The 17,383-nt window shown below is 47.1% G+C and overlaps 1 protein-coding gene across 2 annotated transcripts; it reads right to left on the reverse strand.

The window, feature by feature from the left end:
* On the reverse strand, positions 1 to 13,432 carry Cyp2f1 (cytochrome P450 family 2 subfamily F member 1). 2 transcript variants are annotated; one of them, XM_021166791.3, is made up of 10 exons: positions 13,328 to 13,432; positions 11,522 to 11,712; positions 11,266 to 11,428; positions 8,381 to 8,530; positions 4,238 to 4,398; positions 3,700 to 3,876; positions 3,195 to 3,336; positions 2,287 to 2,474; positions 1,029 to 1,170; positions 1 to 441 (listed from the first exon to the last, which is right to left on the reverse strand). In XM_021166791.3, the coding sequence occupies exons 2-10, from the start codon at positions 11,690 to 11,692 to the stop codon at positions 260 to 262; spliced, it is 1,476 nt and encodes a 491-aa protein (XP_021022450.1). In that variant the 5' UTR covers positions 11,693 to 11,712; positions 13,328 to 13,432; the 3' UTR covers positions 1 to 259. The 2 variants fall into 2 exon arrangements, with proteins under 2 accessions (XP_021022450.1, XP_021022451.1); XM_021166792.3 differs by having other exon boundaries at positions 13,334 to 13,405.
* Between the last annotated feature and the right edge of the window lie 3,951 nt (positions 13,433 to 17,383).

Genomic DNA, 17,383 nt, shown 5'->3' on the forward strand with positions numbered 1-17,383 from the left:
TCAGTTATTAAGATATTTACTAGGAAATGATACAAACAGCCAGGAAAAGGGTACATCATAGAATAGGTTCTGTGCGTATAAGACGGGTATTTCCCCTTTGTCAAGTCATTCTTTCTATGAAGACGGGCTTAAGATAGGCCGGGTAAAGTACCGATACGTGGCAGGCCCAGGGTTTAGGGAAGATCATGTGAGATATCAATGGAGGCCTATGACAGTGAACCCCAACTGGAAGAAGGACAGGGGTCCCTGGGCGCAGTACTCAGCGAATGTGCATACACAGCTGGAAAGGCCTTGGCAAATTGCCCAGCCCTGAGCTGAGCGGGGTCAGGTCGATGTCCTCAGGATCCACCAGCGGCTGCAACGTGAAGTTCTGCAGAATGGAGGTGAAGTATATGAAGAGCTCCATGCGCGCCAGTGGCTCTCCCAGACACAGCCGACGTCCTGTGTGGGCAGGAGGGCCGAGAGCAGAGGTTAGGTAAGAGAGCATGGGCTGCATCCCATATTCTTAGAGGAAAATGTGTGGGTTTGAAGATCATGATCGGGGATATCGCTGACACAGGAAGGAATGAAGCCGAGGAAGCTGCCGATATAAATGCAACTGTCTGGGTTCAAATCTTGTATCAGAACGTTACAACAGCTGGGACAGAACTGGGGTGCAATCCACTGTGATCTGGCTACGGAGCCCAACTCTCAGCCATTGCCCCTTCTCAGAGACAGCATCGGGCACACAAAAGGCAATTTATCTGACATTAGTCCTCATTTCTTCCTTCCTGTACGGAGTAATTAGAATTCCCGCCTCCTTCGCTTCCCAGTCCCCTTCCCCCAGCTCCACGCCCCCACCCCCCGCCCCCGCTGCAAGGTAGAGTTAAGAAAAACCAGAGCCAGCAGCGCCACCTAGTGGGAGTTTAATAATCATTCTTAAGTGGCTTTTACCTTGGTGTTAAGGAACCAAATTGGAAAAGGGAAATTTCTGTATGCTAAACCAAGGATGGGATGGTTTGAAGAGTAGGGTTCACTCCATCTCTTACCAGCCGAAAATGGCATGAAGGCGGGGCTCTTTTTGAAAGATTGATTGGCGTCCAGAAAATGTTCAGGATTGAACTCCCGAGGCGTCTTGAACTGGTCGGAGTCGTAGTGCACAGTGTTAAGGAGTGTGATGACATCTGTGCCCTGTGTGGGCAAAGAGACAGTCAGTGACGTACTCTCACTGAGGATTAACAAAACTTTATTTTATATGTCTAAGTGTTTGCCCGTGCGCCATATAGGTGTAAAGTTTCCTGGAACTGGTGGTTGTGAATTGCTATGTGGATGCTAGGAATCCAACCTGGGTCCTTTGGACGTGCTCTTAACTGCTGAGACATCTTTACATTCTGAAAATGGGTTTATTATTATTTTTTTCCCCCAAGATCGAGTTTCTGTGCTGCAAAGATGGAGCACTAGGGACTTGAAAAGGTGGGACTCTACCTAGGTCCCCTAGAGATAGGTGCTAGCCGCTGTTGCTGAGGTCTGAGAAATGGATGTCGGCCACCCTTGGTCCTGAGCTTTGTAGAAGCAGATGCGGGATTTCTGAGTGGAGGTGTGCTGGGGTGCAAAGTGGGGTGGGGTGGGAGTTGGGGTGGAGTGTTTGGAGAGGGTGTCCTCCAAGAATGGTATTTTGGCCTCAGGAGATGTTGAGATAAAATTCCAGACCCCAGTAGTTCTGGAAAGGGGTCTGAGGAAGGGGCTTGAGATAGGAAGGTGTATGGAGTTCCAATCTCTTCTGATATGAAGGAACTCTGTTTTAAAGCATCTAAAATGTCTAAGCCAGGGGTGGTAGAATTCCAATACACTGGAGGAGGAGGCAGGAGCATCAGGAGTTCAAGTCCAACCTCAGTCACCTAGGGAGTTCAAGGCCAACCTGGGCTATAAGGGACTCACCCTCCCCCCCCAAAAGACTGGGGAGATGGTATTAAGGGCACTGGCTACTCTTGCAGAGAACCTGTGTTCAATTCCCAGCACCCTCTTGATGCCTCCCAACCATCTGTAAATTCAGTTCCAGAGGCCACAGCGCCCTCTTTCGACCTTCTTGGGCACTGCATGCATATGGTACACAGACATTTAGGTGAAACACCATACATGTAAAAAACAAAATTAAATATTGGAAAAAAATATTTGCAACTTCCCACCTCTGCTGCTTGGTACCCTGGGTGCCGATTGCTAGGGTCTAGGGTACCTCTTAGCCAATTACAAAAGCTTGAGATACCTCTTCCTAGGTTACCCCTATGTCGTTTTAGGAGCCCAGCACACCTTGGGTATCAGGAAGCCCTGGAAAGGTGTGTCCCGAGTGACGCGGTGAGGCAGGTTCATGGGGATGATGTCAGCAAAGCGTTGCACTTCGTGGATCACTGCATCCGTGTAAGGCATGGATGTACGGTCTTCCAGCGTCGGCATCCGCGAGCGCCCCACCACACGGTCAATCTCTTCCTGCACGCGGGCTGGAGGTAGAAGGGGAAGGTAGTGGATGATGGTCTCTGAGGAACCGCTGGGACTGGGACAGGTTTGTGGGAGTTCATGGGACAGGATCAAGTAGGAGCTTTCCTAGTTGTAGGAAATCATTGCACGCAGGAAGCTGAGGCAGGAAGATAGCTGCGAGTTCTGGTTAGTCTGGGTTTCAAAGCATTTGTTTTCGAGAGGGAAAAATGTTGATTGTTGCGTGGGTTTCTGGGTGTGAGTTTGTGTAGGTGGGCTTTAGGGCTGTTTGGATCCTAGGACCCTCATTTGATTTCTGGAAGGGCTTTGAGGCTCATAGACCTAGTGTGTGGGCTGTGCAGCTATCTCCCGCAAAGCCAGGAAGACACCCAGGAGGCGGAGCCTGGGGAAGGGGAGGCTGATGTGCTGGAGGGAGTCATGTTATTCAGAAGAGTTCAAGGTTCTTAGCAGACCTTGTGACTGGGGCTCAGGGGCAGGGTTTTGAGATGACAGAGGAAGAAGGATTCAGAGGCCAGACGGACAGTTGCATGTGTTGTGGGCAGGGCCAATAGTACTCAGGTCTGGTCGGGAATGGCACTGTGTGGACCCTGAAGGCCTCTTGGTTTGGCTTGTATGAGAGGGTTGTTAATCGAGGGCTCTCCTAGGCCCTCTGGACAGGATAGGGTGGGGGTGGAGGGTAGGAGAAGGGAGGAGGTAATGTAGAGAGGACACTGCTGCCCGTGTACCTTGCACTTTGGGGTACTTCATAAGAATAAGGAAGGCGTGACGCAGTGTGGTGCCCACGGTCTCCGTGCCACCGAAGAGCAGGTTGTGTGTGGTCATCAGCAGGGTATCCATATTGAAGTGGCTCAGTGGGTCTTGCTTCTCCTGTGGTCGAAGGATGGTACTATGAGTCAGGGACTGGGAGAAGCTTATACTTCAGAGCCTCTGTGATCCGCTCAGCTGCTCACTAGTCGCTGTCTCTGTCCCTCTCTCGAGCTAACTTTTTTTTTTTTTTTTTTGTGGGAGCCGGGTAGTGTGAAGGAAGAGAGAAAAAGTGACAAGGCGCAAGGTGAACAATTTGGCCAACCACAACAACGGCTTAATGATTTGTTAATTGGTAGTCGCTTGGACTCTACCCAAACTGAGATCTGTGCAGGTTTGAGGCAGGGTGGGGTGGGGGTGGGGCGGGAGGAGGCAGCAGGAGGGCTTCACACCAGTCCAGAGGGAGAATTTTCATCCTACAGCTACCTGTGCCATCTTTGTGAGGAAGCAGTCGATGAAGTCCCGGGGAGAGTTGGGGTCCAGGGTATCCTGGTGTTCGCGGACGCTGCGGGCAATGAGATCTTTCATACCTCCAAAGTTCCGGAACACGCGTTTGTGTGGCCCAGGTATCCAATCGAGAACATTTGGGAAGATGTTGTACATCTGGGGACCAGAGTTGGAGAGGCTTCGTGAAGCAAGCTTGGGGGTTGATGGATAGGCTAAGCAAAGCTTAAATCAACTCTGACCTGGTCTTGTCATGGGCAGCCAAGTTCTGCAAGGGTGGAACGAGAGTGGGAGGGAGGGGGGCAGGACAGAGGAGGATGGGTGCACCGTGTAACTGGGGGTGGGGTTTTAAGGAGGAGTTCTTTCTATTGTGTCTAGCTTGGTCAGGAACTTGTGGCAATCCTCTCCCCTCGGCCTCCTTAGTATGGGGTTTATAGGCATGTATCACCTCACCGGCCCCTGGTACATTTTTGGACCCTGTGGACCCATGTCCCCAACTGGTTGACCTCAGAGTGCTTACCTCGCCCCAAGGGCTGCTCATAATCTTGAAGTTGTCATTGATAAAGTGGATGATGGTGAGCAGACGCTCATCGTCATAGTCGAAGCGACTTCCGAAGAGGACAGAGCAGATAATGTTGGACACAGAGCGGCTCAGGATAAACACGGGGTCAAAGGGCTTGCCTGAGGTGGAGAGATGAAGTAGGTCAGTGTGAAGCTCTGCCAATACAACATGTGTCAGATGGAGTGCTCCCACGATTCCTGCTTGCTCAGAATTCACCCACCCGTGAGACAGCATCTCACAGTCCAGAATGCTCTCACGAGGCCACGCAATGTGCAATATGACAGGCCACGTAATGTGCGATATGACAACACTCCTAAATAATTTGGCAATGTCATGTACAACAAAACTCACCTTATCTTGCAGAACAAGAATACATTACACTGCCCACAGCACAGCACACAGGTATCATAGCCAACAGCTGCCCACAAAATCACCAGTGAGTACAGCCAAAGAGTCCTAAGGGTGGTTAGCACCTGTAACCCCAGATGAGGGGCTGAGGCAGGATGGGTGCCTCAAGTTTGAGGTCAGCCTGGGTTATAAGGCTCAAAACTGTCTCAAAATCAGACAGCTAGGGACCAGAGGGCTTCCTCAGGTTATTAATGATTGCCTATAACACCAGGAGGTCTGACCTTCCTTCTGACCTTGGCAGGCACCCCTGAACACTCTGCACACATTAACACAAACACATATGCATACAAGTAAACCCTAAATTAATAAAAAAAATAGAATTTGTTTATAGTGGTTGACCTTTGCAATCTCAGCACTTGGGAGGCAGAGGTAGGGATCAGGAGTTCCAGGTTATCCTTGGTTGTATAGAGAGTTTGGGACCACCCACGGCTATGAGAGACTGTCTCAATGAAAGAAACCAAACCAAACCAAACCTCATAAACCAACCAAGCACAAAATATGCTAGTACAGACAGCCCAGGGACATCCCAAGGCGCAGTTGCAATGTACCACCTCATGATGTCGGTATACGCCAACATCCGGCTGCCCAGCATACAGCAGTAACTCACAGCAGCTCATGGGATAGTGCAGAACACACTGTGGTATCCTGGGACACATAGCCAGGCAGCAGAAGAGGTGATGCATAGTAAGTTAACATTGGGGTGCAGCAGACTCACAGTGAAGTGACACACAATGCCAGAGGACAACTTTACCTCAGGATAGACCACAAACATATTGTCTAACCTCTTATCATCCAACAGCCAAACACACTATAGGATACAATAAAAGCAACAAATGCTAGGTCGGGTGGTGCTGGCCTGTAATCCCAGCACTTGGGAGACGGAGGCAGAAGGCTCCTTGTGAGTTCCAGGCCAGCCTGGGCTACAGAGTTTCTGTTATGAAAACGAACAAACAAACAAAACTCACATTTCAACACAACATAAGGTGTAAGAGCAGAAAGTCCAGAAAACAGTTTCTGGAGGTAGGACTTTGCTTTGATTCTAGTGTGGGCTCTTAGTCTCCACGCTTTTTTTTTTTTTTTTTAATCTGAACCTCAGTTCCCATCCATAAAATGGGCATGGTGATAGTCTCCTCCTCATGGAGCTCTTAGAAAGAGTCAGGGAAATTCATAACTGAGACATGATCCATCATGGGGCTGCCACAAAGCAAACTGCTGTGGAAGGTGGAACACTGGACATCACGAGAGTCCATCTTCCCACCCCAGGATCTTACCTTAGATGTGATGTTGTTCAGAGTTTTGTAATATGGGGCTGGAGAAATGGCTCAGTGGTTAGGAATATGGACTGCTCTTGCAGATCACATGGGTTTGGTATTCAGTACCTACACTGGGCAGCTCACAATTGTCTATACCTCAACTCTAGGCGGACCCAATGCCTCTGGTCTCTTCAGGCAGCTGCACTCATGCGCACACACCTCCCCCAGACACACAATTTAAAAAGATCTTAAAATCTCAAAAATAAATTTGATAATGAGAACTATTCTGAATTACCTGGGTGGACCTTAGTAAGGTCCTTATAAAGAAGAGTTAAGTGCGTATAAAACAAAGTGTGTTAGCTGGGTTGGTGGCGGTGCACACCTTTAAGCCCAGCACTCAGGAGGCAGAGGCAGGCAGATCTCTGAGTTTGAGGCCAGCTTGGTCTACAGACAAGTTCCAGGACAGCCAGGGCTACAGAGAGAAATCCTATCTTGAAAAAAAAAGTGTGTTGGTGGGGAAAATGAGGAAGACGGGGAGAGAGAGAGGGAGGGAGAGGGAGAGAGAGAGAGAGAGAGAGAGAGAGAGAGAGAGAGAGAGAGAGAGCGCATTCTATTGACTCCCTTAGTACTTTGAATCTATAAAATCATGAAAGATAATGAATCTGTCTGGGTGTGGTATCTTGCACCTGTAATTGAAGCACATGGGAGAGAGGCAGGAGAATTGCTATGAGCTTGGGCTACAGAGTGACAACCTAGGTAAAACAAGCAAATGAACAATTTGTGCTATATTAATATAATGTATTTGTGCCAATTGAAAAAATAAATTTTTATGTATTTGGTGTGTGAATGTGAGTGCGTGCATGTGTGTGTGTGTGTGTGTGTGTGTGTGTGCACGAGGACATGAAAATGGAGGTCAGAGGACATGCTCTCTCCTTCCACTGTGTTGGCCAGGATTGGCACCAAGTTGTACCTTTGTCTGCTGAGACATCCCACTAGCCGCATTTGTGGGAATGTATCAGAGCGTTAAGAAGCTAACATAAGCAGCTATGACCATACTTACGTCACACGGAATCCCAATTTTTTCTCCCAAATCCAGTAAGGTTTGGAGAGCAGGGAAGGGTTGTTGTGGTTGGTTTTTGTTTTGTTTTGTTTTTTTTTTTTGGTTTTGTTTGTGTTTTTTCCTGCATTTTAGTTTCTTCTGTAAAATGGGGGCAGATTCTGAGACTCCATCGGTTTCTGTAATTTTCTTTTCTTGTTCAGGATCTTGATGTACTGTGAAGACTGGCCTTGAACTCATGATCCTCTTGTCTCAACCTTCTGAGTGCTAATGAATTTTTACAGAGATGAGCATACCCAAGGGTCTTGGAACTGTAGAAAACTGTGATTTTGTTTGAACTTTGTATTGCTGACGTGGAACTGAGGTCTTATGCACACTAGGCAAGAACTTTGCCCCTGAGCCACGCCCCCAGTCCCTCACTGGGGGATTCTAGGCAGAGGCTCTACCACTGAGCCACGCCCCCATCCCCTCATTGGGGGATTCTAGGCAGAGGCTCTACTATTGAACTATGCCCCTAACCACCTCCTGTGGAATTCTAGGAAAGTGTTCTACCTTCTTAATTATAAATCCCATAAGAAATAAAATGATCAACCCCAAAGATATTTAGTTTTAATTATGTGTGTGGATGCCCACGGAAGCCAGAGGGTGTTGGATCCTCTGAAGGTGGAGTAACAGGAAATTGTGAACTACGACGTGGGTTCTGGGAACTGAACCGAAATCCTCTGCAGGAGCAAGAAGTGCTCTTAATCACAGAGCCATCTCTCTAGTCCACTTTCCCCTTGCCCCCTGACAGTTTTTTATTTTTTATTTTTGAAACAAGGCCTCATGTAACATAGGCTTGTTTCAAACTCACTATTTATCCAAGAATGATCTTGAAGTCTTGACCCTCCTGCCTCCACCTCCTGAATTCTGGAATTACAGGTATGCACTACCACATCCAGGTCCAGCTGTGATAGATTCCCCTGAACATTTTAAATTAGGTTTATTCACTTAAGTTTGTGTGTGCGTGTTTTGCCTGAGTGTGTGTGTGCACCCTAGGCGTACTTGGTACCTGTGGAGGTCAGAAGAAGGCGCTGGACTCCCTGGGATGGGAACTATAGAACCACCATATGCATATGCTAGGAACTGAGCTGGTGCATTTCAGTTGGCCAGCTGTGTGGTGTTTGAGGACGCCATCATTATCCCCACTAGGAACAGACAAGTTGGGACAGCACACCAGAGCTGTGATCACTGGGCAAGCCTCAGGGGCCCTCACACCCACCAACCCCCAGGAGGATAGTTCACACCATAGGCAGTGTGAGAGGCCTCCAGGAGTTTCTGCTCACATCCAGGTTCTGGAGCCCACTTAGTGGGATGGATGCTATTCCCAGGGTGTGGCCTGACCTTCCATTTTCCTCAGCACCTCCAGCAGGAAGCTGCCTTCTTCCAGGATCCGCTCCTCGATGCTTCTTTTTCCCATGCCAAAGTTCCGCAGGATTTGGACAGAGAACCTTCGGAGGATCTTCCAGCGTTCTCCATTAGAGAAGGCGATGCCTGGGGAGAGGAAAAAGAACGGCAAATCCAACTGGCAACCATTCCCAAACCACAGCCACTGAGTCACCTCTTCCTGCTCCATCAGGAGGGGGATTCTAAACTGAATCCTCAGTTCTTCCAGCAAATCCTTCCCGACTCTTGGGACTGGACCAGGTGCCCTCTTTGGGCTCTACAGGACTCTGGGCTTTCCGCTCATCACACTGCCTCTGTATTCCCTTGTGACGACCTGTCACTTTGAGGTGTCAGAAGGCAGAGTAAAGACACATTTTGTGTCAAAATGACCTTTGAATTGTCATCAGAGGTAAATAAGAAAAATAAATATTGGGACACTGGAAACTTGTCCTAGGACAAGGACGGTCTCTGACCCTTTGTACAACCTTTCATGGAAGTGAGTCTCTTCCCCACTTCCTTTCTTTGCTTTTCTTTCTTTCTTTCTTTCTTTCTTTCTTTCTTTCTTTCTTTCTTTCTTTCTTTCTTTCTTTCTTTCTTTCTGAGGGAAAATAAACATTTAATTTAAATTTTGAGAAAACATCCCATTTCTAAGCATCAATTTACCTATTTTGATTCATTTCTACATTTTCTCCAAAAGGCCTTTGTTGGTTAACCTCATTGGGAATGTCTGTGAAGAGAGAAGCTCAAAGGAGAAACTGCTTCCAGTTAATAGGCCCGTGGTTGTTGTCTGTCAGGGCATTTCTTAATTGCTAATTGGTATAGGAGAGCCCAGCCCACGGTGCGCAGTACTATCTCTAGGTAGGTTCTTCTCCACTTTCTAAATCGTTTGGTACTAGGATTGATTGAACCAAGGGCCACATAAACACAAAGGCAAGGACTCTATCACAGAACCACCTTTCAAAAAAATCATAACTAAACCAAACCAAACCAAACCCTTTTGCTTTTGTTCTTGACAGTGCCTTCAGGCTGGCCTGAAATTCATTCTGCAGACCAGGCTGGCCTTGAACTTGCAAAGATTCCTGTGGTTCTGCCCACCAAATGCTGTGATTACAAGTGTGTGCTCTCATACCGGACTCGCTTTTCACTTTTATTAATAGTATAAGATTGTTACATTTATTTATTGGATGTGTGTGTGTATACACATGTGCCACAAATATGTGAAGGTCAGAGTGTAACTAGCAGCAATCAGTTTTCTCTTTTTACCAGGTGGGTTACAGGAATTGAACTCAGGAGGCTGGAGAGATGACTCAGTGGTTAAGAGCACTGACTGCTTTTCCAAAGGTCCCGAGTTCAATTCCCAGCAACCACGTGGTGGCTCACAACCATCTGTAATGGGATCTGACACCCTCTTCTGGTGTGACTGAAGACAGTGACAGTATACTCATAGACAATAAATAAACAAATCTTAAAAAAAAGAAAGAAAGGAAAAGAAAAAAGGAATTGGACTCAGGTAGTCAGTCTTGTCAGCAACACCCTTACCTCTTGAGCCATGTCACTGGCCCTACATTTTATTATTTGTATTGATACCAGCTGTCTTCCTCAGTCACTCTCCACAGCTGTTTTATTAAGGCAATGCCTTTCACGTGAGTCCAGAGCCTGCCAATCCAGCTAGTCTAGTTACCCAGCTCTGGTGATCCTTTGTCTCTGACTTGTGTGTGTGTGCTGGGATTACAGGCAGCCACTGTGCCCACCTGGCATTTATGTGAGGGCTGGAGCTCTGAACTCCCAACCTCACACCTCTGCAGCAAGTGCTTCACCCTCTGAGCCATCTTCCTAGGCCCTGAACTCTTTCACTCTGTCTTGACCTGACTGGTCATCTTCATCTTTCAGGACCTCTGGGGCAGGAATTCCTTCCTGCCTGGGTCAGGTATGTCCTTTGGGTTCCTGCAGCTCCTCAACACAGTTCTGACCATGCCGGGATGTCACAGTCTCATGATGGCCTCTGTTTTAGGAATCATGGGATAAAGTCTTGTGTGTTATATTTTTTCTTTTTTTAAAAAAAATTTTTTTTTATGTGCATTGGTTTCTTGCCTGCACATATTTCTGTGTGAGGGCGTCAGATCCCCTGAAACTGGGGTTACAGACAGTTGTGAGTTGCCATGTGGGTGCTGGGATTTGAACTCAGGACCTCTGGAAGAGCAGTCAGTGCTCTTAACCACTGAGCCATCTCTCCAGCCCCAAGTGTTGGATTCTTAAATTTAAAAAAAATTTCTTTTGTTATAGTAAAGACTTAGCTGTCGAAAAAGAAAGAAGATGAAGGAGATGGTTCAGTGGGTGAGGTGCTTGCTGTGCACGCGCGAGGACCTGAGTTCTATTCCCACCACCCGTGTTTTGCTAGGCGTGACCATGACTATTCTGGTGCAGTGGTGTGAAGACAGGTGGAGACAGACTCTGTCACAAACAACGTGCAAACAAACACCCTCTCCCCAAATGAGATGGGATTTGAAAGGGGGGAACACTGATGTAGGCCTGAAAGAGATTGGTGAGACAAAGGCTAAAATAACTTGGCTACTTGATTGAGTGGGAATTTGATGATGTGGTTGAGATAGAGTAAGGATGGGGTGAACGTAGGGTTCAACTGAGTGGATGTGGAGGTTGGTCTGGTTGCTCAGTTCGAGGTGCTGGAGGTGAGGTAGATCCTACCCTCCTTTCAGCATTGCTTGTCTGCATCCTTCATGAGGTCATTAGTGAGATCTGCAGCTCTGAGTGGACACCTTCTCACCCTTATTCCCTACTGAGATATGCAAAAGGCTAGAGGCTGGAGGAGGTGAGGGTAGGCTTACCATTGCCCTTGGTGAAGTTGAAAAAGACGGGGTATGAGCCTCGGCCACTGAACTCCTCCCCTTTGTCCACAAGAGCCTCCTTCACAGTTTGGTATCCGCTGAGGATTATCACAGGCCTGGACCCCAGGTACACCGTGAACACGGACCCATACTCCTTGCTAAGCTGGAGGTAGAAGAGAGAGTTTACAGGGGGCTTAGTGGCTGTGGCAACCCTTCCTGGCTCCATTGCCCTTTGCCCTTGCCAAGTCCCCTGCACCTTGGTGAGGGAGGTCAGCAAGTCTTGGGAGCGAAGCTGCAGCAGGTTTCCCACGATTGGGAGAGGTTTGGGTCCTGGAGGCAGCTGGCCCTTGCCCCGTGAGATGAAGGTCAGGGACAGAGAGATGACAGCCAGGAGGAGAAGCAAGATGGCTGTGCTCACACCATCCATAGTGAAGGCAGCTGCAGTGCCTGGAGGGACAAAGAGGGAGAAGTCAAGTGTATTGACTTCCCCCTACTTAGTTCTTCGGGAACTTTCCCCCTTTGAACCCAGGCAATGGGACTGTGGAGGGAAGGGGAGGTGGAGTGATGTCAGAGTGTTAAGAGGGAGAGGGGGGAGAAGGAAGAGTGTGTGTGAACACAGACAAATTGTCAAAACATAAACGTGAAAAAGGAATGCAGAGATAGGTGGAGACAAACAGCTACAGAAACCCAAAGCAACAGTCACAACATCGGAAACAGTGGAATCTATGTCTTTTCTGTTTACGTAGCTGTATTATCTATCAGCTACCAATATATTGTCCATTAACCATCTATCTACTGATTGTCTATCATCTATCAATAATCCATCTAACATCTATCTATCTATCTATCAATCATTTTTCATTTATCTCTCATCTTTCTATCTTAAACCATCTACCAAAACACTGGCTCTCACCAAAAGAAATAACAAAATATAGAGAGACACGCAGAGATGGATACGGACAGAGAAAATCACAGGGGAGAGACAGACAGACAGAGGGAGAAAGACACAGAGAGAGAGAAAGGGAAGGAGAGGGAGAGAGAGAGGGAGAGGGAGAGGGAGAGAGAGAGAGGGAGAGAGAGAGAGAGAGAGAGAGGGAGGGAGGGAGGGAGCGAGCGAGAGAGAGAGGAGAGAGAGGAGAGAGAGAGAGGAGAGAGAGAGAGAGAGAGAGAGAGAGAGAGAGAGAGAGAGAGAGAGAGAGAGAGAGAGAGAGAGAGAGAGAGAGAGAGAGATGATTTCAGAGAAAGAGAAAGAAGAGTGGTGGCGTTGAAGAGACAGATGCACACTTTTTTCCCTGGTCTATTAAGACAGGGTCTCACGTGGCAGGCCATGCTGGCTTCAGATTAATCCCAGCTGCAGCCTCTTGAGTGCCAGGATTATAGGTATTCACTGTACCTAGCTCAGAGACGCACACCAAGAAACAGAGTCAGACCAGTTACAATGTTGCACACCTGCAACCCCGCATGGGGGAGGCAGAGGCAGGAAGATATTAAAGGTTTGAGGTTAGCCTTATCTATATAGTCGGTTTCTAGCCAGTCCAGGGCCATGCATCACAATCTTGTCGCAGGAAGCAAAACAACAAAACAAAACAAAAAACCCCTTCAAATAAAACAATAAAACCCCAAACAAATGAGCTCAAAGCCAAACAAACAACAACAGAGACGCCAGACCAGAAAACTATGAAACCATCCAGAGATAGACACTGTTCAAAACAAAGGATCTTAAAAGACATGTATTAAAATAACACCCATGATATTGCTGCTTGTCAAGTTAAAAAGAAGAAAATAAATTAAGGAATAAAGGGTGCGGGGATGTGGGGAGATGGATGGGAGACAGAGAGGGGAGAAGGGAGAGAGAGAGAAAGAGAGAGAGAGAGAGAGAGAGAGAGAGAGAGAGAGAGAGAGAGAGAGAGAGAGAGAGAGAGAGAGAGATATCCTTTTAAAAGGGCCTGGAGATGGTCCACAAGCTGAGACAGACATACAAGTCCCAGAATTGATTCGCAGAGACAGTGACAGAGACAGACAGAGACAGAGACAGAGACCTCTCTTGGGATCCACCCCTCACCTGTACCAGTATTCTGTAGCAATGTTCTGGAGTTCTTGTGTGTGCTGCAGTGTATGTGTGTGTGTGTGTGTGTGGGGGGGGGCAGGGCATGCTCTTAAGTTGTTTCTCCATGCTCCTCCTCTGGCCCGCCTTCTTTCCTGGTTCTTCCAGTGATTTTAATCTCCTCCTACCAGCCCAGCATACCTTGTCTGTAGACCTTGGGCTCTTAGCCAGCTGGCATGGTGGGGTAAATGTGGCCACACCTCTAGAACCCTCTGTCACTTGACTGGGTCTTCCTGGTTTGAAGGCCGACCTTAAAGCCCTCTTGTGTGGACAGTACTTGCTATCTGCCTTAGAACAGAGCAAAGGCTTCTCGACTCTGGGCCCGGTTCTTGAGGAGAAGGTGGGGTTATGGGGTGTTGGCTAAAAGAATTAACGGGCCAGGGAGGGAGTATTGTGGATCTAGTACTGGATCCAGTCCTAGTTTGAGCTCTTTTGTTCTGTGTTTATGGGTTCAAGTCCAGTTTTGCTTCCCCAGCTAGGAGGCCTTGTGTAAGGCTCATTCCCTCTCCATTGAGTCCTCATTTCTGGGCATCTCTCTCAGTGGATTCTTCTTGCAGCCTTGCAGTTTATCTCTGAAATTCTTTATGACTCACATTCTGTCTCTCTCAGTCTGGCAATACAATATCCTAAGAGACACGTATTAACACACATATGATATTGCTGCTTGTCAAGTTAAAAAAAAAAAAAGAAGAAGAGAAAGAAGGAAATAGAGACTAAAAGGGAAGGAAAGGTGGATATGTTGTAGCCAAGGGTCTGGCAGACCCTTAGAAGTGTATCCATCTTTGCTGTCCTTCTGGAGGGTAGGAGATGAGGCACTTGGAGCTATCCTTTCTCTTTAAGATGATTTTAAAATGTTAACTATGTGCATGGATCTGGTATGTGCATGTGAGTGCAGTTGCCCATAGAAGTCTGAGTCGGATCTCCCGGATTTGGGATTGTAGGCTGTTGTGAGCATTGCAGGAACCAAACTTGGAGCCTCTGTAAGAGTGGTGCAGGCTCTTAACCACCCAACCATCTCGCTAGTCTGGTCTTGTGTGACCCTGAATGTCTTAGAACTGGCTATGTAGCTAAGGGTGACCTTGAACTCTGGAACTTTCAGCTTCACCCCTGGAACGATGGCACTATGGGCATGTGCATCCGCACCTGGTTTTGGTAGCTGGCGAGGATGAAATGCAGGGCTTCATGCATGGCAGACAGACCTCCCTGGCCCTTCCTTTCTTTCTCTCTGCGTTTCTCCCGTTCTTATCTCCCAGTAAGTTCTTGTAGGTTGTATCTCTTCTATACTATTGGCGTCTATGGCTCATGCTTCTGTGACTGTGAATACAGTGGGCTTAGCCTGAAGGACGGCTAAGGAGAAAGGCAGGGCCACAGAAAAGGGATCGCAGACTCAAATCACAGTCTCCCTTCCTCCCTGCCTTATATAAGGTCCTCCTTCTGTTTTCCTGAGTCACTGCCCCCAACCCTCCACTACCCATGTCTGTTCTTGGCTCTCATCTTGGAAATTGTTCCAAGTTTCTCAACTTCTGTCCAGGTCAGAAGGATAGGGTGCCAAAACCAGAGTTGGCCGCACCAGGCTTCCTCTGTCCTTCTGGGAGGCAGTGGGAGAGGAAGCAATTCAATACTTTAGGTCTCAAGTACTCAGTGAGATGGAGGTGGGGCAGGTGGTATTGTTACAGCCCTGGAAAGGCTGGTTAGGGCTGTTCCCAGGAGAGGGGTGAAAACTTCCTTGTGGGATTACATGCCTCCTGTTTCCCATAGCATCAACCCCTACTTCTGGTGGGGAGGTGCAGTACGGGATCCACTCCAGTCCTTTGACTTGACTTGAATCTGGTTCGAGGGCTACCCATGTGATGGCCTCACTGGGGGAACCCATGATCCATGAAGGGTTGTTTTAGGAACTTCGTGTTTTTCTTCTGTTCTGACTTGCTGTGCTGCTCCAAATGGAACTTGGACTCGAGCAGAGATATGCTTTAGTCTTTAAGCTTGGTGCCATTGATATTTTGGGGCTAATAATTTATGTGGAAGGCTGTGCCGTGTGTGGTAAGATGCCAGAAGCCATTTCTCCATCCATCTGGTTGTGATAGAACCAAATGGCTTTGGAGGTTCTTCCTCGTTTTCGTCATACACATTCTGTTTAGATTTATTTTGTTTTATATGTATGAGTGTTTTGCCTGTGTGTATATCTGCGTACCAAATGCATGCCTGGTGCCTGAAGAGATCAGAAGAGAATGTTAGATCTGCTGGAACTATAGTTAGGGATGGTTCTGAACTGAGCCAAATCTTTTACAAAAGTTATCTCTCCAGTCCTACGTGTGTTTCTTTTCTTTTCTTTTCTTTTCTTTTCTTTTCTTTTCTTTTCTTTTCTTTTCTTTTCTTTTCTTTTCTTTTTTCTCCTTTTCCTTCCTTCCTTCCTTCCTTCCTTCCTTCCTTCCTTCCTTCCTTCCTTCCTTCCTCCCTCCCTCCCTCCCTCCCTCTCTCTCTCTTTCTTTCTTTCTTTCCTTCCTTCTTCTTTTTCCCCCCTTTTTTCCGTTTTTGATTCTGGAGATCAAATCCAAAGCCTTATATATGCTAAACAACCAACTGATAAAAGTTCTACCACTGAGCCACGCCCCCAGCCCCTCACTGGAGGATTCCTGGCAAGTGTTCTACCACTGAGCCACGCCTCCAACCTCTCACTGTCAGGTTCTAGGCAAAAAAGTACAGTTACCAATAATGTACCCAGCCCATTACTGGTTGATTAGACTCACTCTTGATTTTGTAAGACTTTGAGGTACATCCATAGGTTATTTACTTAAGATTTCATGAATATTTATGTATTTGAGACAGGGTCTCACTATGTAGCTTTGGCTGGCCTTGAATTCACAGAGATCTGTTTGTTTCGGTCTCCCATGTGCTGGGATTAAAGGCATGCAGTACTTTGTCTGGTGCTTTGGCCTTAAAAATATTTATTTTAGGGCTGGTGAGATGGCTCAGTGGGTAAGAGCACCCGACCGCTCTTCTGAAGGTGCGGAGTTCAAATCCCAGCAACCACATGGTGGCTCACAACCATCTGTAATGAGATCTGACTCCCTCTTCTGGAGTGTCTGAAGATAGCTACAGTGTTCTTACATATAATAAATTAAAAAAAAAATCTTAAAAAAATATTTATTTTAGCCATGCATGGTGGCACATGCCTTTAATCTCAACACTCAGGAGGTAGAGGGAGGTAAATTTCCATGAGTTTAAGGCCAGCATGGTTTACTGAGTGAGTTTCAGGACAGCCAGGGCTACACCCAGAGAAATCTTGTCTCCAACAAACAAACAAAACAAAACAAAACAAATTTATCTTATTATTTTTAATTTTGAGTGTGTGTGTGCACATGAGTTCCAGTGCCCGAGGTTTTCCGGGGCTGAGTTATAGGTGGTTATGAGCTATTTGCAGGTGCTGGGCACCAAACTTAGGGCCTCTACCATAGCAGGACTTCTTCTTTTTCTTTTTTTAATTAATTTTTTCACACACTATATTTTGATCATGTTTCTTCCCCTCCCCAAATCCTTCCCAGATCCTCCCAACCTTTCTACCCACCCATCTTTATGTTCTTTCTTTTTATTAAAAAACAAGGACAAAACCAGAAGGAACAACTTTACCTCTTGACAAAAACCCATAAAACCCCAAGTCAAAACAAACAGGCAAAAGACCAATGAGAGAAAAACAAACAGATGACAAACAACCCCCCACTCCCGAGCCTCCCAAACCTCCCCAAAGCAAAACGAAAAAAAAAGACCACAAAAATACAGTTGAGTTCCTTTCCTGTCTGACAACGATGAATTCCTTTGGCCTGTCTGTCCGTTGGCCTCAGTTAGGCAGAGTGCCTTGCTAGTTTCTGTCTGTCCATTGGCCTCAGTTAGGCAGAGGGCCTTGCTAGTTTCTGTCTGTCCGTTGGCCTCAGTTAGGCAGAGCGCCTTGCTAGTTCGGAATGGTAGTTGTTGTCTTTTAAAACTTGAAATACATCCTTCTAAGCTGTCATGGACTTT

This window comes from Mus caroli, unplaced genomic scaffold (assembly GCF_978045245.1).
Source record: "Mus caroli unplaced genomic scaffold, Mus_caroli_1 scaffold_8, whole genome shotgun sequence".
Lineage (NCBI taxonomy): Eukaryota > Metazoa > Chordata > Mammalia > Rodentia > Muridae > Mus > Mus caroli.

Excerpts from the sequence above, each read along its gene's own strand:
- Cyp2f1 (XM_021166791.3), bottom strand. The coding sequence starts at position 11,692 with ATGGATGGTGTGAGCACAGCCATCTTGCTTCTCCTCCTGGCTGTCATC. Across the intron at positions 8,531-11,265 it reads CAACTTCACCAAGGGCAATG|GCATCGCCTTCTCTAATGGA; the intron begins GTAAGCCTACCC and ends TCCTCTCCCCAG. Across the intron at positions 1,171-2,286 it reads AGGGCTTCCTGATACCCAAG|GGCACAGATGTCATCACACT; the intron begins GTGTGCTGGGCT and ends TTGCCCACACAG.